Source organism: Lampetra planeri, chromosome 22, assembly GCF_965212315.1.
Source record: "Lampetra planeri chromosome 22, kcLamPlan1.2.h2, whole genome shotgun sequence".
In the NCBI taxonomy this organism is placed as follows: Eukaryota; Metazoa; Chordata; class Hyperoartia; order Petromyzontiformes; family Petromyzontidae; genus Lampetra; species Lampetra planeri.
In genome coordinates, this window is record NC_136128.1 from 8,555,061 (window position 1) to 8,583,009 (window position 27,949).

General features: G+C 49.7%; 1 protein-coding gene across 1 annotated transcript; it reads left to right on the plus strand.

Moving 5' to 3' along the window:
- Nucleotides 1-261: 261 nt before the first annotated feature.
- LOC144724977 (extracellular sulfatase Sulf-2-like) lies at nt 262-27,578 on the plus strand. The gene is made up of 18 exons (XM_078604345.1): nt 262-456; nt 2,330-2,569; nt 3,669-3,820; nt 5,168-5,337; nt 5,818-5,968; nt 6,427-6,602; nt 7,108-7,257; nt 9,181-9,243; nt 10,220-10,346; nt 10,877-11,205; nt 12,816-12,912; nt 14,581-14,675; nt 16,432-16,634; nt 18,173-18,315; nt 18,718-18,841; nt 20,095-20,128; nt 25,307-25,363; nt 26,674-27,578. Exons 1-18 carry the CDS (start codon nt 288-290, stop codon nt 26,771-26,773), a joined length of 2,580 nt encoding a protein of 859 aa, XP_078460471.1. The 5' UTR covers nt 262-287; the 3' UTR covers nt 26,774-27,578.
- Nucleotides 27,579-27,949: the final 371 nt, after the last annotated feature.

The following is a 27,949-nucleotide window of genomic DNA, read 5'->3' on the forward strand; positions in this document are numbered from 1 at the left end:
CGTCTGTAATGTAAATGCTTATCCTGCATGCACCCAATTTAATCTAATTGCAGAAGCTCTGCAAGTTTTGGGTGGCCTTTCTACAATACATCGCAAGCGCTGGTGTTCACGCATCCAAGCGCTGACCAGGCTTTTCGAGGCCTAATGAGATCTAGCACATGTTTGCAATAAAGTTATAATGAGAATGACGACGACGGAAACGCAGGAAGAGACAAAACGTGGCTTTAACGCAGGGATGACGCAGCCCGTTTCTCTCCCAGTCGGCGGGTGGCTTTCGTTCGTCCACCATGGAGCCCCCTTCTTTGCCGCCGCCGCCGCTGCTGCTGCTGCTGCTTCTGTGCCTCTCCGCGTCCGTGTGCCCTGGCCTCGCCTCGGACCCTAACCTCCGGCCCGCGCATGCACGAAGAGCGCCCAACATCATCCTCATCCTCACCGACGACCAGGACGTCGAGCTCGGTATGGATCCAGCGGCGCACGGCTCTCGAGTTTGGCACCCGTCAGCGCGCCGGGCTTCACGGCCGCTGACACTCGGGGAGGGCAGCAATCGGCGCGTATTCATGATAGAGGTTCAATTGGGTTAGATCGCGTAAATATGAATGTGTCAAATTTCGATTTAAAGCTTTCGTGACTGCAGGGATTCATCTTCTTGGTTCTTTCGGTAAAGTCACGTAGAAGGGAAGTAATAAAATAATAGAAATAAAACACAATAAAATAATTCTCACGACGTTTTCGACGAAATATGAATGTGTCGTTGAACACGCCACCGGGAGAAACAGCACAGCGGTGTGTTGGAGAGTACATTCGCAGTATTTACAAGTCGAGAACCGTGACGTTGAGCCAGTAATTACCAGAGGTGTGGACTCGAGTCATGTGACTTGGACTCGAGTCAGACTCGAGTCATGAATTTGATGACTTGCGACTCGACTTGGACTTGCATAACAATGACTTTGTCCCACCTATGAGATGTGGACTCGAGTCATGTGACTTGGACTCGAGTCAGACTCGAGTCATGAATTTGATGACTTGCGACTCGACTTGGACTTGCATAACAATGACTTTGTCCCACCTCTGGTAATTACAACTAGCATCATCAGCCGACAGCCAGATTTATTGAGAATTCCACTTGTTTTGTTCTTAAATAGAGGGATAAATGTGACGTGAGCCAATCAGGTGCGAAGGCCAGAGGGGAAAGTTAATGTTTAATATATTTATGCAATATAACACCAAAAAACCTCTATTATGAATATTGGTCGCAGAAGTCTCCGTGTTAAACGGAATTGACACGTGTGTATGGATGAATGAAAAAAATAAGAATAGGTTCTACCCTTTCTGGCAATAAAAAAGCTGTGTTGAGATGTGTAAACACCAAATAGAAACCTTTTACAAGGATTTATGTCTGCATTAACCACACTTACTTGTGGTGAACATGCAAACAAAAACATGCTCAGATAATAGATGGCCATTGTCTTTGAAGCTGATTGGCCTACACCAGAGGAGACATCCTTCTTCATGGCCTAGTCTCACCAGTGCCAGACCAAAGAACGCCGAAAGGCGGACTAGTACAAGGACAATGCCACTATCAGAGCATTTATAGCTCGGGGTTAGCAGCTACAAAATGAGACATTTTTGCCAGTATCAATGTATGCAAAGATAAGAATAGGTTTTACCCATTCTGGCAGTGTTGAACTTTTTCCCACCGTACGTAGCCAGCCGTGCAAATCGACCCACATTCTCTGAACGGCATTTATATAGGATCGTAGCGCAATCATAAACCTGCCTGATTTAACGACAAGATCACGTACCTGTCAACCCCTTATTGCAGACCAATTCAGATCTTGTCGATCACCCCGTGCCCTCATAATTATCAACGTTCATCCTACAAAGTCCCATCACAAGGGAGAAACACAAACAGACATTTTTTTAAGAATAGGGTTTTTACCCATTTTTCTGGCAACAAAACTGAAACCTTTTTAAAAGGAATCATGTCTGCATTAACCACAATACTTGTGGTCAGAATGCAAACAAAAAACACACTCTGAGAAAATATGCATTGTCCTTGAAACTGATTGGTCCACGCCAAAGACAGCTTTTTTTGAGCCTCTTCTCAAATGGTGCTAGACCAGAGGACGCCAAAAGGCGTACGATGATGATGATGATGATGAAGAAAAAAATGTTTTGCCCATATTGATACGGCTGTACGCCGTATGGACCTCAAAACTAAATTTCCCTGTACAAGAATACGGGGTGGACCGTATGGGTTGACAGCTACGAGATCACACGATGTGGGTTTTTTCTCTCTCTCGTACCGTGGCCCCCCTAACCCCCCCAGGCTCGATGCTGGTGATGAACAAGACGCGGCAGCTGATGGAGCGCGGCGGTGCCCACTTCAACAACGCGTTCGTCACTACGCCCGTGTGCTGCCCGTCTCGCTCCTCCATGCTCACGGGGAAATACTCGCACAACCACGACGTGTACACCAACAACGAGAACTGCTCCTCGCCCTCCTGGCAGGCGGCGCACGAGCCCCGCACATTCGCCGTGCACCTGAGCCGCGCTGGCTATCGCACAGGTGAGGCCAGGGTAGAGCTCCCGATGCAAACCACCCGAGGCCTGACCCATACAGGTGAGACAGGGATGGAGCTCGTGCCTTGAGCCTGGGCCTAATACAGGTGAGACAGGGATAGAGCTCGTGTCCTTAGCCTGGGACTAATCCATACAGGTGAGACAGGGATGGAGCTCGTGTCCTGGGCCTGGGACTAATCCATACAGGTGAGACAGGGATGGAGCTCGTGTCCTGGGCCTGGGACTAATCCATACAGGTGAGACAGGGATGGAGCTCGTGTCCTGGGCCTGGGACTAATCCATACAGGTGAGACAGGGATAGAGCACGTGTCATAAGTCTAAGCCTAATCCATACAGGTGAGATTTATTTTATTTTCTACCTTCGTGACTTTACCGAAAGAACCAAAGAGTATGGATTATTGCAGTCACGAAAGCTTCAAATCTAGATTGGGCTGTATAAGTTAGACTGGAATGGATCACCTGATTCGAGCCTGACTCTATCTCATGCAGGTGAGATACCCAACTCTGTCTAAGCCCAATCCATGCAGGTGAGAGATGGATACAGCAGCTGCCTACACCTTGATCCGTACAGGTGAGGCAAGGTCTGCCCAGACACCGTCTCCCAAACCCCATCCCTCAGACATGCTGATGAATCACACCTTCGGTGCCTGGGTCTAAATGTGGGCAATGAAAGGGCGCTGAGTGCCTTACCAGCCCTCACCACAGTGGTGGGCGCATTTTTACTAATCAGGCGACGGATGGTGTGTGTGTGCCCTTTGGGGAGCGGTGGTGCAGCGGTTAGCGCGCTGCGCTACGAACCCCGTGACCCCGGGTTCGATCCCCGCTCACGGCCAACACCAGTGACGATTATCTGAACCGGTCCTGGGCCTCCCCTAGGTCGACTCAGCCTCAAATGAGTACCTGGTGCGGTGTGTGTAGTAAACATCGCCACTGGGGATACAAAGGCGGTCGTGCGTGGTGCTGGCCACCCACCCCCTCGTCTACCGTTCCGGCCTTCATAGGCGCTCGCTAACAGCACTTGCCCCTACAGTCTGTTAAGGCTATACGGGGGATCTTTGTCTTTGTGTGCGCGCGCGCGTGTGCAGGCTTTTTTGGCAAGTACCTGAACGAGTACAACGGGAGCTACGTGCCGCCCGGCTGGCGCGAGTGGCTTGGCCTCGTCAAGAACTCGCGCTTCTACAACTACACGCTGAACCACAACGGTGTTCGCGAGAAGCACGGAGCCCACTACCCCACGGTGCGTGTGGTCAAGTGTGTGAGTGTGTGTGTGTGTGGTCAAGTGCGCGAGTGTGTGTGTGTGGTCAAGTGTGTGTGTGGTCAAGTGTGTGAGTGTGTGGTCAAGTGTGTGAGTGTGTGAGTGGTCAAGCGTGTGAGTGTCTGTGTGAGTGATCAGGTGTGTGAGTGTATGGTCAAGTGTGTGAGTGAGTGTGTGAGTGGTCAGGTGTGTGAGTGTGTGTGTGTGTGGTCAAGTGTGTGTGTTTGTGGTCAAGTGTGTGAGTGTGTGTGTGTGTGGTCAAGTGTGTGTGTGTGTGATCACGTGTGTGAGTGTGTGGTCAAGTGTGTGAGTGTGTGTGTGAGTGGTCAGGTGTGTGTGGTCAAGTGTGTGTGTGATCAGGTGTGTGAGTGTGTGGTCAAGTGTGTGAGTGTGTGGTCAAGTGTGTGAGTGTGTGTGTGGTCAAGTGTGTGAGTGTGTGTGTGTGAGTGGTCAAGTGTGTGAGTGTGTGTGTGTGTGGTCAAATGTGTGAGTGTGGTACAGATATAATGGGAGGCTGATCGATGCCCGGGTGCGGTCAAGGCTTTTGCACCTCGTGAGAAATGATGACAGATCTTGGCGAACACCAATTATCCCAAACAAGCACCTAATTGCTATCCCACGAACGAGTCTTTGGGATTTAATTATAAATCTGGAACACAATGATCCACGGTAAATCGAATCCGCACATCCCACAGCAGAGCTGTGCACTACCTTCACAGAGAGAAGCCGGCTTCAGATTGCAGAAATTTCAACCAGACCATTGTCCACGTAGAGAACCACTCTGAACTCTAATGAGTCCATATGTCTCTATGTAAAGCTACGATTCCCTACGTGAGTCTATGGATCTCTTTGTAAGTCTATAGGTCTGTATGTGAGTCTATGGGTCTCTGTAAATCTGTGTCTCGATATAAATATGCATCTCTTATATTAGTTGATATGACTCCATGTAAATCAATGAGCCTCTATGTAAGTCTAGATCTTTAAAATTTTGATTTAAAGCTTTCGTGACTGCAGGGATTCATCTTCTTGGTTCTTTCGGTAAAGTCACGTAGAAGGGAAGACCTGGTCTTCACCTGAGGACGGCTGCTTGCGTTGTGGCAGAAACGTCGTGAGAATTATTTTATTATGTTTTAATTTTATTATTTTATTGCTTCCCTTCTACGTGACTTTACCGAAAGAACCAAGAAGAAGTCTGGAACTCCCTACGTGTGACCATGTCTCTGAACGTGTCTCATTCTCGCCAACCGGATTCGTGGTTAATTAATAAAAAAAAAAGCCACTGAAACTAACGATCCTTTGCGACGCACCGCCCCCCCCCCCCCCCCCCAGGACTACCTGACGGACCTCATCACGAACGAGAGCGTGAGCTTCTTCCGAGCGTCGCGGCGGACGTACCCGGGCCGCCCCGTGCTCATGGTGCTGAGCCACGCGGCCCCGCACGGCCCCGAGGACTCGGCCCCGCAGTACTCGGAACTCTTCCCCAACGCGTCCACGCACATGTACGCACGCCTCCTACACGCGCCGCGCGCACGCGACGCACAGGTGCATGCCAAGACACCGGTACCCGCCGTTCGCCACTAAGTGGCGGTGATGTCACCACGGCGTCTGTGCCAGGCCAGGCACAAAGACAAAGATCCCCCGTATAGCCTTAACAGACTGTAGGGGCAAGTGCTGTTAGCGAGCACCTGTGAAGGTCGGAACGGTACACGAGGGGGTGGGTGGCCAGCACCACGCCCGACCGCCTTTGTCTCCCTAATGGCGATGTTTACACACCGCACCAGGTACTCATTTGAGGCTGAGTCGATCTAGGGGAGGCCCAGGACCGGTTCAGATAATCGTCACTGGTGTTGGCCATGAGCTCCATTCATTCCATCCTGTGTGTGCCTTTGCCATCCCCCCCCATCTCTGTCCGCACGTGACCTACCCTGTGACCTTTCCGTGACCCCTACCCTTGTGCCCCCGCCCCCCCCACCGTGCAGCACGCCGAGCTACAACCTGGCGCCCAACCCCGACAAGCACTGGATCCTGCGCTACACGGGGCCCATGATGCCCATCCACATGGAGTTCACCAACCTCCTGCAGCGGCGGCGCCTGCAGACGCTCATGTCCGTGGACGACTCCGTGCAGCGCGTGAGCGAGCGAGCGAGCGACCCAGGCGGAGTCGTGCAGGCGCGAACGCGCGGCGGTCGTGCGACTGAGACCGAGTCGTGCATGTGGCGAGCGGTAGTGTAGCGGTTAGCGCACTTCGCTATTAACCCGCAGGCCCGAGTTCGATTCCTGGTCACGGTCAACGCCAGTGACCATTATCTGAACCTGTTATGGGCCTCCCTTAGGCCGACTCAGTCTAAAAATTAGTACCTGGTACAATGTGCAAACATCAGCACTAGGGAGACAAAGGCGGCCGGGCATAGAGCTGGCCACCCACCCTCTCGTATGCTGTGCCAGCCTTCATAAGTGTTCGCTAACAGCACTTCCCTCAAAAGTCTGTAAAGGATATATTGGGGATTTTTGTCTTTGCTAACTGCACTTGCCCCAACAGCTTGTGAAGGTTACACGGGGGGGGGTCTTCTTTGCCTTTGTGCGCGCAGATTCTGGACACGCTGGAGGAGAGTGGCGAGCTGGAGAACACGTTCGTCATCTACACGTCCGACCACGGCTACCACCTGGGCCAGTTCGGCCTCGTCAAGGGCAAGTCCATGCCCTACGAGTTCGACATCCGCGTGCCCTTCTACGTGCGGGGGCCCGGCGTCGCTCCGGGGTCCACGTACGTGCACTCCGCTCCGGGTTTCTCTCCATCTCTCTCTCTCTCTCTGACTCGGGCACGCTCAACTCGGTCGGCCGTAGCCTTAGGCGGTACAAATTGTTTCTCTTGCCCCACGGACTCTATGGGTCCATCTCGGAGGTGGCGACGCTTGGCTCGATGGACGGCGGTGGAGATGCAGCTTCTGGCGGAGATGGGAAAAACCACGTTGAAATTAAGAATCGAAAAGTCAAACGTTCTTTCCTGCTCCGATGAGGATCGAGATGGTGCTCTCAACTCCTTGGGATTGGATTGGGAGCCAGTGGATGGGGTTTACAGAAGCAGGTCAGAAGTCTGCCAGAATATTGAACGTGTGTGTGTGTGGAGGAGCGGTTGTGCAGCAGTTAGCTGCACTACAAAGTGTGCAAAGGGTGCGGTGCCTGGCCATCCACCGCCTTAGTGCGCCGTGCGGGCCTTCACAGGTGCCCGCTAACAAGGGGAATCCTCGTCCTTGCGCGTGCGCGAGCAGCATCCCCCAGATTGCGCTCAACATCGACCTGGCGCCGACGATGCTGGACATGGCTGGCCTGGACATCCCCGGCGACATGGACGGACGCTCGCTGCTCAAGCTGCTGCGGCGGCGGTGGCCGCGGCGAGACGTCGACCTCGCCAGCGACAGGTCGAACGCGCCAGTCCGGCGGTGTTCGGTGGGGCGCCGGCAAGGCCGGGCAGATTTTTCGCTTCTCGCCGGCTGCCGCGGGCGTCAATTGACCGCCGGATGCAACGCCGCCGCCGCTGCCGGATTAAGCGAGTGCGGGGGACTGTAACGTATGTTAGAAAGGGGCCCTAAATAACTAAGAATCACTTAAATATTCAAAGGCAAATTTGTAGTTGTATTTTTTTTATTTGCTATACAGCCAAAAAATTATTACGAGAGATCGCTAACCTTAAACACTCGGTCGTTCATAAAAGTTGAAGGCGGTATAGTACTATAGCAATAGAGCAAGTGCAGAATCACTGAACCGGAATTTATAGCATTTCGCGCGGGGCTCTTGCAAGTGCGGGGCCCGTAGCTACTACATGTGTCGCTGATTTTGCTACTGGGACAATCCGCCGGCTGCTTCACAGAATTACGTCGGAGATCGCGTGACGTTGTTCGTAGGCTGTCGCGTGCCGTTCACCGGGTCTCCCGTTTCGCCCCCAGAAGGCCAAAATGTAAAGGAGCCAGTGGGAAAACGGTTCCGTCAGGGTTCGTGACAGATACGGAGTGGAACGCACTCCATGAATTGAGTACGGCCGTGAGTGGCTTGGGGAAAAGAGGCGATGATGGGAGGGGAATTCCAAAAGTGCAGCGGTGCGAGGGGAGACGGGAGAGAAGTGTTTCGAATCGCGGTGTGGTGAGTGAGTGAGTGGAGGGTGAGTGAGTGGAGAGTGAGTGAGTGAGTGGAGGGTGAGTGAGTGAGTGGGAAACAGTAATGTCGCGGTTAGTGCACTGGGAAGGAGGGGCGAGGGCAGGGAAGAGGAGGAAAGCAAGGAGCGTAAGGAGGTTAAGGAGGATGGGACTGCTCAGAGGTCGCAACCGGGTACCCGATACCCGTACCCTACCCGATACCGGCTACCCGTACCCGGCCAGGTACGGGTACAGGTACCCGTTTGCGACCCTGGTGCGGCCGGGTACGGGTACGGGTACGGGTAGGCCGTGAGTCACTGGTGAGTCACCATTTGTCACTCATTTCGGGTAGGGTACGGGTACGGGTACGGGTAGCCATTTGCGACCCTGGTGCGGCCGGGTATGGGTACGGGTAAGGAATCAAAACCCGTTTGCGACTTCTGGGACTGCTTCATGGTTGAAGGGGCGTTGATTCACTTGTCAGTACCATCTGAGGTGGCATCGTTGTAACGGTTCCAATTTCTTTATGTGGCCAATAACGGTGTGAACTATGTGACCACCATAAGAAATGCGTGGGGTTATCCAGTGATTTACTCTCATTAGCCGTATAAATAAATCTGGACAACTTTAGGTGGTACCATTCGTTATCTTGTACAAGGAATGTAACTTGGATTGCCGTGATATTATTTTGAACACGACGAGATGGTATGTGATTCATGCTCACGGAATGCCGATTATCGTGATACCATTCGTATTGTGCCTGTGCCTTTCTGAACTTCTGGTGCAAATAAAGATGATTGAACACTTATTTAATCGTAGTTTATCCCGACATAAGCCTGGCATGGGAAGCTGAATCTCCGCAACTTTGCAACCCATCATGCGCCGGCTGTCAGTGACACAAAACAATGACTTCGTTTTTTTTTACTGAAAACAATTAGGAGGTCATCTAATTATAATGCCGTCAATTACTCCGGAAATCATTTAACAGAGTTACAAATGTAGTTGGTAATACTGTGTCTGGTTGTTTAACACTTGAATAAGTGTGGTTTTTTTTTACATGTAAGGAACAAAATTGAATAAAATAGAGAGCAATTATGAATTACGATTTAAAGACATTTAGCAAAGCGGACGAAACGACAACAGTGGCCGTTGTTTATCGCACGATGAAGGCCTCTGCTCACGACGCTGCCCCCTGTGTTTGTTTCCCGGCAGACCGCTCCGTCAGGAAATCGAGAGACGCGTGTCATGGAGGGACAGCTTTCTCGTCGAGAGAGGGTAAGGCGGCCAACGCTTCTTATATATAGATGATTTTTTTTTAAAATTAATGTTCGCTTTTGTTTAATTATGTATTTTACTCATTATTTTGTCCCCAATGTAATTGACTGTTTCCATCAAAGTTTTATTGAGCTACTTAAAGTACGTTTAAAGCCTTTTGTCAATCGACTGCTGGATATAGCCCCCCCCCCCTCTCTGCACCCCCCTCCCCCCCCCCACTGTGCCAGTCATGAGGGTTTTTGACCATACTTCACCATGCTGGTCAGTGCGGGCTGCAGAAGGGGTGGGGATCAATACTGGCGATATATGTGGCCGGGGATCGGGTTCAAGATGCAGCCTGCTAACCACTGCGCCACCAATCCACCTCAATGTTTTTTTTTATTGTTGGAACATTTTCAATATGCGTGCATGTATCACAGGAGTAAAACAGTATTTGGTTCTTTTACATAATCAGATAAGAGGCCATTGAAATAATATATTTATATATTTTATCAAGGAAGCACCGAGTCCCTTCTATTGTTGAGTGCTTATGATGCCCGTCGCTGATCCACTTTCAAATGCAGCACTGCTTTAATTTCCCACCGCGTTGTCGGAGAATAAATGTTCAAGACCTTGCAACAACCGATGGGTTCATTGTGAGAAAGGCACCGGGCGCTTACGTAAGCTATTGCACGCCAATGTCACGACCCGGTTTTAATTGTCTAAATACAATTACATTGCAAAAAAATTTCTCCGAAAAAATAGCGATCATTCTTCATTATAAAAAAAAAATCATCATTTCCCCGAGCGTGTCCTGTACGAGTGATAACATAACCTGGAATGGTCTTTCACCTAATTGAATTAATTTCGTTATAAGCGACGGCAAAAGATCCAATGCGAAACACGATTGAGTGAATGAGTGAAATGATGAGAGCCTGACCTTGTATTTCGTGCGGTATCGCTGGCGCGCCTCACCATTTGCCGCGTGTCCTTGCAGCAAGATCCCGCATCTCAAAGACCAAGGAGGTGGTCCGGGGGAGAGGAAACGGGAGTCCAAATGGGACAGAATCAGAGCACTGTGCCAGCTCTCCGAGTACAGGACAGCGTGCCTGCAGCCAGGGCAGGTAAGGGACACTTGGCATCACTTGCCAGGGCAGCCAACCGAAACCACCCACTTCGATTTTTGACAATCGGACGCTCTCTGCCTTCATGACATTGTGAGAAATGTAAACGAGATTTGTGCCGTGCGTTATCTATTGGACTTGTGTGTGCATGACCGTGATTCTTATACATAACCAGACAAGAGGCGAATGAAATGATATATAATTTTTATATTTAAAGAAAGACCTGAGATCATTGTGATTGACGTCATTCGATGTTGGACGTCTACGGTGAAGCGGACGGCAGCTAGTAAGGTCATCGCACCCACAGTTAATAATCGGTAGCAGCCGCAACAAAGTGACGAACACGCGACTGCTCGGCCAGGGTTCGGCAACCCAAATAACAAGACTTTTGCGATGAGAGGAGTAGGGTGGTGCTGGAGAAGGGGTGGAAACACTCGAACTCTGTACAGATGGACTACAGATAGAAATGAATCCACTCGCCGGACCGCCAACGCATTTAATGTTGTGCTGTTCCCTCGGCTGTACTTCAGAGGCTGCACTGCACGGAGGACAAACTTGGCAGACAGAGGCTGTCAAAGTGCCGGCCCCGGCTAGGAGACGCGAGCTCGGGAGGGCGGCAGCGACGCAGTTCGGCCAGGACACGGCGCCATGGGGCTGCGGTTGACGTGGGGAGCCCCGGTGCTCGGTGTCACTGCCGAGTCAGACGCAGCAGCGGTGGCGGCGGTGGCAGCAGCGGCAACAGCAGCAGGGCACGCAGCGGCGACACCGAGACAGCCAGGAGAGCGAGACGGAACCGGAAAGTTCGCAGAGGGAAGAAGCCGCGGGTAGAAGATTCACAGCTGACTCCGGTGACACACAGGTGCTGGCCCAGGCATTGCAATCAATGATTCGGAGTCAACACTTAAGGGGCCGTCCATAAATGACGTCACGCACCTGGGGGGGGGGGGGGGTTAGAAATTTGTGACGATATGTGACGAAGGGGGGAGGGGGGGTTTGATAAATGTGACGTCACATCAAAATGCGCAACTTTAAATAAATATAGACAACACGTTCTACTTAATTAAGTAGACTTTTTAATAAATGTTTTCTCCTACAACATCAGAGTGCAGCGCCACGTTAAATACGCACTACAATGACAATAGTTTAAAGCGATTTGAAGCATGTTTTATTTTTTTTTGGGGGGGGGGCAGAGCTTTGTGACGTCATATTTGAGGGGGGGGTCTGACTTTTTGTGACGTCGTGTGACGAAGAGGGGGGGGGGGTCAAAAATCGTCCAAAATAGCGTGACGTCATTTATGGACGCCCCTAAATACCTAAATAACCAGGGGGGTCGCTGGATTTAAACCGTGAACCTCTGCAACAAGTGGCGAACACGCTACCGCTAGGCTATCGCTATGATTGATGAAACAATTATGAATGATAACGATCATAATGATCACTAGATATCAGATTTTATTTTAATTAAGACTTGTTGAATGATTGGCCGATCGTCAAAACATAATAACAGAGCGGTATCGAACATACAGTGAGGGAAAACAGTATTTGATCCCCTGCTGATTTGTACGTTTGCCCACTGACAAAGAAATGATCAGTCTATAATTTTAATGGTAGGTTTATTTGAACAGTGAGAGACAGAATAGCAACAAAAAAATCCAGAAAAACGCATGTCAAAAATGTTATAAATTGACTTGCATTTTAATGAGGGAAATAAGTATTTGACCCCTCTGCAAAACATGACTTACAGTACAGAACGCATCCGAGAGGACATCTCAGAAGGAGTTGAAGCAACACAATGCCATCAAGTGCAAGTGGATGGATTAGTACATCGAGGATTGTGAGAGGTGGTGGCAGCTTAGGGAGAGGGGGGTGGCTTCTACCAGCAGTGGATGGACCATGGCTGACGATGCCTGGCCAGGTGGCTTAGTGGGCCTGAGCCGCTTATCCCATCATGCCTTTAGGGTCGGTAAAGTAAGTACCACTTTGTGAGCAAGTCAACAGTGGTTGTACTCCATTGGAACCTCATTTGCCAGTAAAAAATATGATAATTGGCGTCATCTGGTCCAACACCATGTGAGACTAGGCTCTAATGAAAGCTGTCTCGGGTGTGGACCAATCAACTTCAAGGACAGTGCAGACATCATCAGAGTTGTGTTTTTTTGCATTATAACTGCAGGTATTGTGGTCTATGCAAACATGACTCTTTGTCAAAAATGTGTCAGTTTTGTTGCCAGATAAAATGGTAAAAAAACAATTATCAGTGGTTGTACTATTACAGACCTACCCCTGCCATAGGATCGTGGAATTGCCTGCACTGTCTCCGGGATGTCAACAGGAGGTGCCCACGACCTCAATTCTCATTTGAGTCAGGAAATCACTTTGATGATGATGATGATGTTATTGGCTTGGTGGTGATGATGATGATGATGGAGACAATGATGGTGACAGTGATGCTGTTGTCCACTGATGTAGGTGCTTCCTGCTGCCAAACAGCACGGTGCAGTGCGACGTGAAGCTGTACCGCTCGCTGCGAGCCTGGAAGAGACACAAACTGCTCCTGGACGAGCAGGTGCGACTCTCTCGCAGACGCCGATCGCAGTCAGCAGAGGGCAGCAGCACCAGATGTACCCCCCCCCCCACACAGGCAGAGAGATGGGCAGTGTCTTAACTTTGTGCACGACACGTAGCGTTAACGAGCAACGTTGTTGCCCATGGCTGTACACTCCGGGGAAGGGGAGTAGAGTCCAGGATGCGATAATGCACGACTAAAGGAAACGCCACGGGAATTGAATGGAGAGGAGAAGGAATTTTCGATTTAAAGCTTTCGTGACTGCAGGGATTCATCTTCATGGTTCTTTCGGTAAAGTCACGTAGAAGGAAAATAATAAAATAATACAAATAAAACATAATAAAATAATTATCACGACGTTTCGGCCACAACGCAAGCAGCCGTCCTCAGGTGAAGACCAGGTCTGTCGGGGAGACAGCGTCTGAATGACGCTTGTCTTCACCTGAGGACGGCTGCTTGCGTTGTGGCCGAAACGTCGTGAGAATTATTTTATTATGTTTTATTTTTATTATTTTATTATTTCCCTTCTACGTGACTTTACCGATAGAACCAAGAAGAAGAGAAGGAATTGTAAAAGGAAAAGGATGGAAAAGTACTCTTTGATTCTTTCGGTAAAGAACCAAAGAGTATGGATTCCTGCAGTTACGAAAGCTTCAAATCAAAATTAGGATGGAAAAGGATCGGAGAAACGGGAGCAGAGGGGCAGGAGAGATGAGGATTGGGCGGAAGAGGCGACATCAGGACGCTGCTGCTGCTGCACGGAGTGGCGTCTGTTTTCATAGTGGGCGGCGGAGAGAGGAGAGGGGTTCAGGGTGGCCGCAGAGAAGTCACGTGATTTAGAGGAGGCTTGAGCTGATTTAGATATACCGTATGGGTAGGGAATGTAATACCTTCAATAACGTGTAATTGACATCTAAATTACACACCTCAACGTCATTTGATGATTTGCATATAAATTACTCGAGGCACGGTCAATTTGTATCGACGTGAAAATTTTCGAGTAATTTTTAATTCGAATCTTATTTACCCGTCTCTGCCACAGCTGTGGCTCCCACTGCCTTTCACCAGTCCTGGCCTTGCCACCTCCTCAATGGGGAAAGTCGCCCAACGAACCTCAAAACATTGCGTATATGGCGCTAGATAAGACCTTTCGTTCAAGGGCCACAGCGCTAATTGGTTGCACCTTAAGGTAGCACCGATTTACTTACTGTATACGGCTAAAGAGTGTGATGTTCATAGCCCCATTCGTTTCAAATGCCGGTCACCACAAGTGACCAATATTTGACACGTGAAGGTATTGGAACCACGAGAGTTGTGATGCCACCTCGAGGGGTATTTTCAAGTGGAACATCTGGGTCAATGGGCTCACGTCGTCAAAACAGTCACTCGACAATTTACCAAGCATTACAGAAAATACACACGCGGTCTTCGCCATCGACACCACGAGCTTACAAACCCTTCCCTCCACCCCCCCCCCCCCCGCCTTGCCTCTTCTGTACGTATGTTGAACTTCTTTCGCACCGTACGTAGCCAACCGTGCTAACCGGAGGTGCGATTTTTGAGAAGTCTGCTCCGCGCAAGTGAGTGAATTGCCCAGCAGAATGAGAGGCGCGCGAAACGTAATTCGCCGTCTCTCGCTCCCCCCCCTCTCCTCCCCCCCCGTGGCAGATTGAGGAGCTTCACTCGCGAATGAAAATCCTGAGAAAGGTCAGAGGTCACCTGAAGAGTTCACGACCCACCGACTGCAACTGCAATGACAACAGGTAATGAAGAGCGATCGCAAACACGCGCACACGCGAATTTATCCAGGATAAATTCAGAGCATTTTAAGATGTTTGCCGACAATTCACGGGTTGTTTAAACCACGTGGGAGGAAACAGGAGCACCCGGAAAAAAACCCAGGCCTTGTGCGAGGGAGCAACACTCGATTCCCGTAAAGATGGTAACAGATGCCGATGAGTCTACGAGCTGTGCTGCCATCTGGAGAGCCAGGTTATGGAATCTCGATGCAGCAGCCGCATCAGCGATCGACCTCGCCATCTCTCACCGCAAAATAAAACTGCGATCAACCTTTGCTTTGGAATCGAATTGCCATACGCAAGAAGAGGAATGGGATGTGAGCGGAGGAGGGTAGGGGGTGTCTTGGGAAAGTATGGGTGGGGGGGGGGATAGTGCCCCGTGTGTTTTTAAAGTGCAGTGTTCTTCATTGCAAGGCCCGAGGGCCACTAGCGGCCCCTGGTGGCCTTTAGTGCGGCCCTTGACAACACACACCACGTGACAACACACACCACGTGACAACACCACACGTGACAGCACACGTGACAACACACACCACGTGACAGCACACCACACGTGAAAACACACGTGACAACACTCCCCGTCACCATCGTGCTGCTGTCAAACTCCGACGGTTTCGAATGTGTGGCGGCGCTCACACTGATGATGTCTTATCGGCGAAAGTGGCACCCCCCTTTGAACATTTTTAGTGAAGAACGCAGCGCTTGAGAGAGAGCCCGTGATGGAAACGCAAACTGTTTTGATTTGACATTGAACGGTTTTACATTAGGAGATACTGATCAGCAAATTATCCCTTAAAGGAGTGGGAAATACATATATGAGTGTGTGTACATTTTAGCTATTTGTATCAAAGAGAATTGCCAATAGTTTGTGTGATCCTAATTTTCCACGAATAGAAAACTGCTCATTAGTCAAAGCTGTTAATGTTTAAATTGTCTTAGAATTGCCCAGTTTTCTCAAGGCCTCCCCGACAGGGTAAAGTTCAACCTCCAGCCCCTCTCTCTTTCCATAAAAGATGGCCCTTTTCCAGAAACATCAGCCTGTTATATGACGTTCTGTTGTATGGCAGTGCTGTAATAATGACAACCGATATTTTTTGTTATAATTCAGCGTCGCTTATCCACTCGTCCGGACCTGCCGTGGTTGTTACGGTCAGCCCGCTGGACTTGCAATCCAGGGCTCTTCCATTTCGATTCGAACAACCGTCGTGATATTTTAAACAATGGTGCAAGTTTCTTAAATCCACACCGCCTCAAGTCGATACACGCCGCAGAGAATCCATCGGCAGGTGGCATGTGAGTGGGGTAAAGTGTGGGTATTCCCACATATTGCAAGACAGACTCAATTGAGCTCCCACCTAATGGAGGTCTCATCTTCCAGCAGTGTTATCCGCATGTCTATCTCGCAGTGGTCGCGTGGATTTGGTTGCGATAAATTCCCACGTGACGATAAGCCACTTCGTTGAGCTACCATTTGTGTCCAGGCCGCTTCTGGACAAGAGCTGTATAGCTCAGTGGGCCTTCATCATCACCCTCACTATCCATGGGCAATTAACCCCGTAGGTGTCCACTGTGCATTTCATAATTTGTTTCCACTTTCCTCTGTCTTGTGCCAATATTTACATCTTTTTGGCTCAGTGGAGCCTTACCCGGCAGTAAAAAAAAAAACTACGTGAAAAATTATGTTTTTCGTTTTTAAATCGCCGCGGTGTCGAATCAACAGCAGCCACGGCGGGAGCGGGCTACACGGGGGGGGAGCGACGCCGCCCAGCGCGTCTGGAGAGGGAGACACGGCCGACAGCGGCAGGAGAGGCCGCGCGAGGGACGGAGCCCGCGTCGTTCGCAAAGAGGCCCCCTGCGCCTCGCCGGGCCTCGTCTGCTTCACGCACGACGACGAGCACTGGCGCACGCCCCCATTCTGGACTCGTGAGTGGCCAGCGGGAGAACGGGGCGCTTGCACGTGGTCCCCTCCAGCCAGTGGTGGGACCACCGGAGGGTCGATGGGGGTGGGGAGTAGGGGGGGGTGGCGGTGATCGCTTGTTCAACTATCCACCGTTGAGACCCTGGACATTGCTATTTCATCGATATTTGCCAGATGAAATACGTTTAATGTTTGGAAAAAATATTAATATGAATGTAGGACCCTGTTTTTAAAAAAAGCCTGATATGTTGCGATGGCCGTACTCCCACCCTGGGCAGTTGCGAGATTTGTGTAAATACTCTTAGTTCTTTCGGTAAAGTCACGTAGGTAAAAATTTTTTATTGTTTTATTTTTATTCATTTTTATTTCATTTTTTACCTACGTGACTTTACCGAAAGAACTAAGAGTATGAATCCTTGCAGTCACGAAAGCTTCAAATCTAGAATTAGATCTGTGTAAACTTAGGGGGAGCGGGCAGCGTCTTCCTCATGCACCTCTGACCTGACGAAGACCTTTGGCCACCCTGTTGTGGTTGTTGTTAGATTTATTTGCATTCACCAATTTTATTCAAAATCGAGCTACATCATGTAATTAGTGATACGCCTCTTCCACTGGCATGTCTCAGCAGAGCCAGCACGTGATCCTCACGGTACGGGTGGTTTTCCACTGGCTGTTTGCCAAGCCATTGGAGGTGCGCGTGCCTAGAGGTGTTGCAACCTTTTCCACTGCAGACCAAAAACTCGGCACTTGGCCTATTTATCAATGACTGTGCAGTATGTACTGTCATGAAGTTCAACAGATATCCACTGGCGGAGCTAGTAGGGGGGGAGTGGTACGTGCCCCCCCAATGATCCGATCGAAATCCCTAATTTCGATCGGATCATTGGGGTTTATTAGTAATACATCGGCATTTTGCGACCACCACTGCCACTGTGTAGCATATTATTACTTGCCAAGGACTCTATGAGATGATAGGACAATAGTCTGAGTCCATAATTGGCAATTAGTAACGGCAAAGCAGTTATAAGTGACTCACAGAATTGTGCGCAGTTGCGTAAACAGTACACGACTTCCCTGAAGGCATTCACCTTCAGCGAGCGCGACGCCGATCACACAGCGCGGTTCGAATTCGACCCTCGATCGATGGCTGCGCCATCGCCGCACACACGTCGAATAAAAAGCAACTGACAAGTCCTGGGGGGTGGGAGCGGTGGAACTGCGTGGGGAGGGGCTGGTCACCCCGTGGTGCCCTTATAAAACTCAACGTTTAACCTACTCACGCCGGCTTGTGCCCGCCCTCACAGTCGGGCATATTTGCGGAATACACCACGCCGCCGTTGACCCTGGCCATTGACCGAGCAACCCAACGTTCCTACCAGCTCCCTCCGCAGGAGGAATGTGTTTATTACTCCCCTCACTCCGCGGCAAATGCCCTCCCGTGGCGGCGGTCGTTGTTGCCGCTGCTGTCGTGACATCGGCTCGACGGTGGGCCGCGCACCTCGGCGGTCGTGCGCTTCAGCGCCGCTCTCCGTGTCTCCGACAGGAGGCGCGTTCTGTGCGTGCACGAGCTCGCTCAACAACACGTACCGGTGCGTGCGCACGCTCAACAGCAGCCACAACTCGCTCTTCTGCGAGTTCGCCACCGGCTTCGTCGAGTACTTCGACCTCAACGCCGACCCCTACCAGGTGACGATATGCCTTGCGTGCAGGTACGCAAAGACGAAGTATCTCACCGCACGGTTGGCTATGATCGGTTCGAAAGAAGTTCTACTTGCATACAAATTCGGCTGGGCGTGGTGCTGACCACATTGACCCCCTTTGCGTTTCGTGCTGGCCTTCATTCATGTTTAGTGACCGCACTTTCTCCAACAGCATGTGTAGGCTACACGAGGGATATTTGTATATATTTTAGTGTGTGTGCGTGTGTGTGCGTGCGTGTGTGTGCGCGTGTTTGTGTGCGTGTAAGCGTATGTGTGCATGTGTGTGTGCGTGCATGCGTGCGTTTGTGCTCGTGCGTGCGCGTGCATGTGTGTATGCGGGCGTGTGTGCGTGTCTGTGTGTGCACGCACCGCCTCCGTTTCTACGCAGATGCAGAACGCGGTGCACACGCTGGAGCGCAGCGCCCTGGGCGCCCTCCACGCTCAGCTCGCTGGGCTCCGCGCCTGCCGGGGACTCGGGCAGTGCGAGCCGCCCCCCAGCAACACGCACACAGGTAGTGGTCATCACACTCCTACTCCTCACACTCCTCACCCTGCAGCAGCATCGCACACTCATCCACCTACCCCACTCACTCAAAGTCCATCATCTCATACTGCACCAACTACCCCACTAACTTTACATCCATCAGCTCATACTGGTCCACCTACCCCACTCTCTTTACGTCCATCATCTTATACTGATCCACCTACCCCACTCACTCAAAGTCCATCATCTTATACTGATCCACCTACCCCACTCACTCAAAGTCCATCATCTTATACGGATCCACCTACCCCACTCACTCAAAGTCCATCATCTTATACTGATCCACCTACCCCACTCACTCAATGTCCATTATCACATGCTGATCTACCTAGCCTCTTGAATAAATGAAATTCCCAACATCTCCCCGTTCAATGTCAACCAACTCCTACTGATCCTCCGGCCTCATGCACTCAGTGTCCACCACCTTCCACCGAACAACCTTCCCCACCCACCCATAATTCTCACACTGGCCCACACACTCTCGAAGCATCGGCCCACTCGGTGCGATTCGCGGGTAGCCAACATCGCGGATAGCAAGTCCGTGAACAACGAGGGAATACTGGAGGCCATCTGTGCATCATCGCTCGAGTGAGAAAAATATATCTTCTTAATTCTTTCGGTAAAGTAACGTAGAATGGAAATAATGAAATAATAAAATAAACCAATAAAATAATTCTCACGACGTTTCGGCCACAATCGGAGTAACACGGGCAACATTAACCCCCCCCCCCCACCCCCTATTGATGTACACGTCATTTTGTGCCACACAGGGGACACCTGTCATCAGGGGGTCCCCTAGGCTAAAATAGCGAATACTGTATATATATATACACACCTAGGCATTGTAACGATTGAGATGAGATTGTGTTGGAAAGCGTGTTGAGATGTTGGGGGAAATGCGGTGCCCCAATCTCGTTATTCCTCATCCGGCGTCCTTCCCCGACCGAGAGAATTTCAAAACTCCTGGCCGCAACGAAAATGTTGTCTCGCCCGCCGCTGCGCACGTCGCCACTGTTCCGCTATAAATCACTGAGCGCCCCGTGGGACCTAATTACACGTCCACGCATCCCCTCCCGGAGACGGGCAACATTTGCAGACCCTGCCGCCGCAAACACCGCCTTCATTGCCGAATCCGAGCTTTTGTTTTTGGAGGAATAAAAGCTGCGTTTGTCATTTTTTATTCCCTGAAGATGTTACCCTATGTTGTTGTTGTTGTTGCAGGATTGAAAGAGGACAACGATTCGAAAGAGCAAAGGTAAGGGCGGTCCTTCTGTCTCATCGTAAGTAAAATATTTGCACTCCGTGCCAAGCCTGGTGCCAGCTGCCACGGTGTAACGCTCCGCACGCTGGAACTGCGATCCAGAGAGCGCCGGTGCGATTCCGTCTCCCGGCGCGGCATCTTCCGATGACTTTCTCAGCGTAATTCCTGAGTTGGTTATTTCATTCAGAAATATGAGAAAATACGATATTTTACACACACACGCTCGGACGTCATTATTTCAGTTGGTAAGGCCCCGTTGAGCATTCGGGCGACCACGGCCACAAGACAATCGGCAGTGGTGGCAGTTACAGGACATTGCGGGAATCTATAGTTACATAGAGATCCATAGAGTTTCATGGAAATCCATAGAGTTACATGGAGATCGATAGTCACATGGAAATCCATAGAGTTACATGGAGATCCATAGAGTTACAGAGAGATCCATAGAGTTACATAGAGATCCATAGAGTAACATAGAGATCCATAGAGTTACATGGAGATCGATAGAGTCACATGGAAATCCATAGAGTTACATGGAGATCGATAGAGTTACAGAGAGATCCATAGAGTTACATAGAGATCCATAGAGTAACATAGAGATCCATAGAGTTACATGGATATCGATAGAGTTACAAAGAGATCCATAGAGTTACATGGAGATCGATATAGTTACATAGGGTCCATAGAGTTACATGGAGATCGATAGAGTTACAAAGAGATCCATAGAGTTACATGGAGATCGATATAGTTACATAGGGTCCATAGAGTTACATGGAGATCGATAGAGTTGCATAGGGTCCATAGAGTTACATGGAAATCCATAGAGTTACATAGAGATCCATAGAGTTACATGGAGTTCAAATAGAGTTACGTAGCAATTCATAAAGTTCCATAGAGATTCATAGACCACAGCCCAAACCGTTGGTAGTAGTGGCGGCAGTTAGAGAACATTACAGGGTGGTTATGTGCAAACTTACAACAGCAAAAAATAACAAACTATTGACACAACATCCACGCCAGAACTTAATGCAAACAGGGTAAACAATATATGAAAAATAAGAATAGGTGTTACCCTTTCTGGCAAAAAAAAACAGGTGGTAAGATGTTCAAACACCAAATAGAAAACTTTTTCAAGGCATCAAGTTTCCATGAACCACACGTACTTGCGATGAACATGCAATCAAACATGCTCTGATAACACTGGTCAAAAAAATAAATTCTGGCCTGGACTTTTGCAGCTGTTTTAGACTAATTTCAGGGTGCTGATTCCAAATCTGATCTCAGATTTGCTCTATCACATCTCATTTTTATGCTATCGGCATACCCCATTTTCATTGATTTTACCCGAAATTAACTCTGTCACTTATGATTGCAAGTTGTTGCGAGTCAGTGACTGCTTTAGTGTTAAAATATGGTGCTGTATTTTTAGGATAGTGTGTTTATAATATCATTTTATGTAGATATCCACATTTATTTAATATTTTTATTCTGCAGTTTTTATTGAAAATGCAATATTTGATATCTCAAAAACCTGATGTGATAGACAAAAACTGATGCTAGATTTGGAATCAGCACCCCAAAATTACATTAAAACCGTTGGAATACCTTATGCCAGAAAAAGTGTGTTGACCAGTGTAATATATGGGCATTGTCTTTGAAGTTGATTGCCCTACACCAGAGACAGCAGCCTACTTTATGGCCTAGTCTCACCAGTGCCAAGCCAGAGAACGCGAAAAGGTGGACAGTACAAGGACAAGGCACTATCAGAGCATTTATAGCTCGCAATATGCACTCTTATCCATTCCGTAATATAACAGAGAAAAAACATTTTTTACAAACGTAATTAACAATTTAACAGGGGGCTTTTAGGGGAGCCACAGTGATTTAGTATAACTTTGTGCGTGAGGCAGGGTGGATCGTTGACACAGCAGTTATCGCCCTACGCCGTTAACCCCAGCGGCCCGAGTTGGAATCCCGGCCACGGCTAGCATCAGTGAAGAGTGTTACGAGAAGCGGTCCTGCCCTCCTCCCCATCACCAATCACCAACCCGCAGCTGGCCACGACGGGCGGTGAAGTACGGTGAAGAAAACCTCCGCGCCCGACGTAGAGTCGAGGGGGAGGCCTTCAACCATTTGTGGATTGAGAATGGCTGGAATTCATCACGTCGTTTTGTCGACTTTTTTTGTGTGTGTCAGGTGACCAGTGACACTTTGGCAGCATTCGTCTCCCATTCAATCTCTGTCACTGCTACCACTATTCCAGCCCCCCCCCCACCCCCCCACACACTGATCAAATCAGTCGCCACCATCCAAACGAGCAGTGGCGCAGCGGTAGGTAGCGGCAGTGGCAGCAGCAGTAGACGCTTTATTGGCCTTTGCCATTCGCAGAGCTCACCGCAGGCACAATATGAACGCACGAGCAAACTCATGAAAACAAGAAAAACACGAGTAATGACGTCCATTAGAGTGTCTATGCAAAATAGGCCCAGTGGTGAGCGATTATAACCCAGTGAATGTTACATTTCTTGATGAGGGACCCTTCAGTTGTGATCGCAGTGTGTGGTCGGAAGGACAAACGGACGACCTCTGGGCCTGAGGGCCATTGCAACTGCGCATTTGGTATTCTGTATAATTGTTTGCTGGAGGAGAGTGGCTTTTATGGGGCCGCTCGCCGAGTCAGCGGGTGTCTCGTGAACCCTTGGGATTGACGTTCGGTGGTGACGCCATGGCACCGAAATTGCCCCTGCAGGCATCGAGTAGCAAGCTGTAGATGTGTCCCGCACCGCCATCCCCCAGTCAAACTTCGCTCAGCTGGGCGGTCCCTCCTTCTCTTCTGCTGCTCCCACGGTCGGGAACTCCCTTCGCCCGGCTATGTGGGCGGCAGTGTTGTGGCGCGGTGGTAGCACTCATTTATTTAGAAGTGCTCGTTTGTGTTTAGCTTGTTGTGCCCTCCACCCGCACTGCCGGTTAGCACGTTTGGCTAAGTATCGTGGAAAAAGAAGTTATACGTACGTTACGTACGTGGAACACTCGTGCCTCGCAGCGAGAGGAGTCTGGAGATCGACTTTCTGTGTGGCGGTTTTATCCTGCCCCCTGTTGTTCTGCATGGGTTTCCTCCGGGCTATGTGGTTTCCTCCCATAGCTTAAAAAAACGCAGACATTGTGACGAGTGTCAGTAGAACATCCAAATGCCGATATATTATCAACAAACTAAACATTTTTTTTTGTTATTTTACCAGGCAAGGCCCACTGAGCTATGTAGCTCTTTTCAGAAGCGACCTGCCCACAAATGATAGCTCTGCGAAGTGGCTTATCACGTGGAAATGTGTATAGCAGCCAAATACTCTAAATTACTGAGTGCAAATTACTAAATTGGGATTACAAGCGGCAGTGTCACTCCCTACTGCGGGGAAGAAAAACAACTTGCCAGGACCTTCCTGAAAAGAGTCTTGAGACTCGGTGAAGCTTTTCTGGGTAAACAAATAATGTACCAATAATAATAATTGTCCTAAGCTCTTCACCGTCTGTCTCTTTCCCTCTAAAAATGATTGTAAAAGTTGTGGATTTGCTCTCAAACACACCGGTGTGCTTCGCTAGTAACTAATCGGCATGTTCTGTTTACGTGACAAACCTTACTAATTGGCTATGCCGGGTGGTGGCGGGTTTAACAACACTTTCATATTTATGCAATCTAACCCAAAAAAAAACTAATTTACGGGTAAAAATGAATTTGTCTCCTTTCTCCAGAACGCCCGTGTCCGCCAATTGTTCTGCAACGGCGTCTCGACATTGCAGCCTCACCTTTAGGACGCTCCTCACGAATCCCAAATTGCACTCTCTAATTGTCTTTTCTGCCCTCCTCATCCTCGGCATCCGCGTGCGTTATTAACAAACCACGACGCGCTCACGAGGCGCGCGCCATGGACGGGCAAAGCTCAGCCCCCGGTGTTGGTGTGACAGCCGAAATGCTGACAATTGGGACCCTCCACGCCGTCCCCGGTTCTAAGAGACAAATTAAAATAGCAAGCGCAGGGAGGAACAAATGTGTAGATGCCGTGTAAGATTAATGCCGTCAATAATTATAACGAGGGCGGTGGCTGGTGAGTGTTGCAGCTCCAGGAAGAGATTAAGCAAGCACCCCTCCCCTCCCCCCGAATGTTAGAGCATGAGTACAAACTCTGGCAAAGGGTCGACGGGAATGACAGTAACGATAATTGCAACAATAGTGCCACTGTGTTAAGTTTAATAGTGGCACTTTATCCAGAAAAGCCGCATTGAGTCCGGAGACTTTTTTTCAGTAGCATCCTGAAATTGGGATGTTTGGCCAATTACACGAATGAGTGTTTAGCTTGCGAGAGAGAAAACCAGAGAAAACTGATGCGTTACAAGGGGCAACACCCAAAGCTTCCACACAGAAAGATTTAATAATCTATTGCTGTACCACGGTGCCCTGATCATCCCACACACCGAGATTACGGCACCCACAGTTTTCTGGTGCCCGGCCCATCATATACTCACCTACCTACTCGCTCAATCACTCACTTTCACCTGCTCGCTCACTAACCCACTCACTCACCCACTCGCTCACTCACTTACCCACTCACTCACTGGCCCACTCACTCACCCGCTCGCTCACTCACTAACCCACTCACTCACTGGCCCACTCACTCACTAACCCGCTCGCTCACTTACTAACCAATTCACACACTCCCCTGCTCACTTACTCACCAACCCACTTGCTTACTCACGCACCCACTCACTCACCCGCTTGCTCACTCACTAACCCACTCACTCACTGGCCAACTCACTCACCCACTCGCTCACTCACTAACCCATTCACTCACTAACCCGCTCGCTCGCTCACTTACTAACCAATTCACTCACGCACCTGCTTACTTACTCACCCACCCACTTGCTCACTCACTCACCCGCCCGCTCGCTCACTCGCTTACTAACTCGTTTGCTCACCTGCTCGCTCACTCACCCACTTGCTCGCCAACTTACTCAATCACCCCCTCAATCACTCGCCTACCTGCGATATCCGGCTCATGTGGCTGTCACCAATGGTTTTCGTGGTTTAATACATTTAACGTACTTGTTTCCTTCCGTTATGTCCTTCTAAGTAAGAACCCACCAAGCTGCGAACACTGTTCTTCATTGTCACTGTCGCAGGCTGTGGGAGCAGAGGACATGGAGGAGGTTCTTGAGACACCCAAGCCCGAACCTGCTGTAAGTGACTCATGCTGCTACCCTTGTGCATTTTTTTTTGCCATTCTCACCCAACACCCTGGAAGGTGGTGTCTGCACACGTGGCCTCTGGTCCAGCGGTGCGGAAGCGAGGGTTGGCGGATCGCACAAAATCGTGTGAAGGAGGTGACATGCCCTGGCTTGCCAAGAGGGGGCAGCATGGCAACGTGTGGACTAATCTCCATCTGTTACATCTGTGTGCGTGTTTTTTTTGTAGTGTTAGCCGCTCACATGTGTGGGTTTTTTCCGGGTGCTCCGGTTTTTTTTCCTACTTATATGAATGCGCATTAACTCGCCGAAGACATCTTGATCGAAACGCAGCTGCCTGTGATGTGAATTGTGCAGCGTTGTGGGATTCAGTCGGCACGGATGACGCTGCTGTTTAAATACACATTATTACAATAGAGAAAGAGAGGCAACTCCACGCTGCTTACAAGCAGAGTGGGTGGATACGTGCTCCTACTGCGTTAGGAAGCCACTGGAGACGTGCACTTTTAAATCTAAATGTAGAACTCATTTCTTGAGAACTGCTATTTGTGTTTAGTTCGTTGTCCTTCCCCCGCACCTCCGATGAGCACGGTTGGCTACGTACGGTGCGAAAGAAGTTCAACGCACATACTCTGCCAAGCTGGCAGTTAATGTGCAGGAGCACATTGTACTGGAGCGAAACTGCTTTTGTTAACTTTAATTTATCTTCTTGGTTCTTTCGGTAAAGTCACTTAGAAGGGAAGTAATAAAATAACAAAAATAAAACATAATAAAATAATTCTCACGACGTTTCGGCCACAACGCAAGCAGCCGTCCTCAGGTGAACCGTCATTGTTTAATTTAGTCGTTTGCCCAATTATGGTTCAATTGTCCTCTCGCCGCCCTGTGATGAGACGGTGTGTGTCCATTCACAACTCCCGCAGGGCACTGTGAAAGCAAGGTACCACAAAACTATTTTGGAGATCACTTTAAATTAACCCTTTTATTCGTGCCAAGAGGTCTTGCCGCTTTTGATCTACCCAATGAGAAATGTACTCGCAGAGTACTCAATTGGGGATTACACAGCAGCGATCATCGCCCATCCCACTGGCAGACTAATGCCCCAGGTGACTTTTGCGAATGCGACCCTGTCCGGGTCTTCACTTTTGAAACTTCACCGCATGTGCCACTGCAGTGAAATGTTCTTCGCTGGCCACCCACCCGCTCGTGTGCCGTGCCAGCCTTCAGAGAGGTGCTCGCTAACAGCACTTGCCCCAACAGTCTGGTCTGGCTATAGCGGGTGGGGGGGATCTTTGTCTCTGCAGAGACCGACTGTGGAAGGGATGGCAGCAGTCGCATCCAGCGCCCGAGATCGAGGACCTCGGCCTGCCAACAGCGGGGCGAGGAACAACACGTACCGCCTGACACGTGAAGCAGGAGGAGGAGTTAGAGCGGCGTGTGTTTGTTGCGCGTGTGATGCATTCGGAGGGCGGTTTGTAGCGTGCTGGTGGATGAGAGATATGAGCAGCACGAGTGTGTAGTCGCCAGTGCAGCAGCAACAGCAGCAGCAGCAGCTCTGTCAGATCATCATCATCATCATCGCCGTTATTAACAGGTCCATAATTCATCATTATTATCGACAGCAGTTCTGTAATAATTGTCATCGCGATCAACGGCAGATTCAGAATCACTTGCACCGTCATTGTCATCATCAGCAGCACCTCTTTCGTTATCTTTAATAGCAACAGCACAATTAAAATAATCATCGATTTGTCTCCACTATTATCTTTAACAGCAGCAGCTCCGTAATAATCATCTACAGACCATCATCAGCAACATCAACAGCAGGCCCATCTTCATCATCTGTAATATAAAATAATCATCAAAGGTAGTGGATGATGAAGTTGGAACTACTGCGGACGTTAATGACGATGCACTGCTGATGTTAATGATATGCTACTGATGTTAATGATGATTATGTACTGATCATATTAATGATTACGTACTGATATTAATGACAACGATGCACTACTGATGTGAATGATTAGTTGCTGATAATGACGAGTACGTACTGATGTTAATGATGCACTGCTGATGTTAATGATCACGGCGGCTATGCACTGCTGATGGGAATGATGATGATGCTATTTTAAAGACGATTATGAAGGAGCAGCCCCATCTTTCTCATCCGTGATATCATCAGCAGCAGTGGCGGCAGCAGCAGCAGCAGCCGGCTGACGAAGCTTCGTGTACGTCTTCATCAATCGACCGTTGTTACGCTGGGCTCGAACGGGAAGTCGCGGCCGCGTTGTTGAGCGAGCAGCCCGCTCGATCTGCGAGCGGCTGTTGCAACGCGACGTTGAGCAACGATCCACCCACACGAGGCGGCGGGTGGCAGCAGCGGGCTACGCGCGTTCCTAAGCCCACAGGGCAGCCACGCGCGTGCCCCTTCCCGCCCGGGCGGTAACCCTCGCCCGGGCAGGACCCCACAGAGCAACGCGTTAAGAGGCAAAGCGGAAAAAAAATTAGCGTCCGCCGGACCGGAATGGAGCCACTTCTGGCTGCCGTAGAGTGGAGCAAAAACCGAGAAATGAAGCAGCG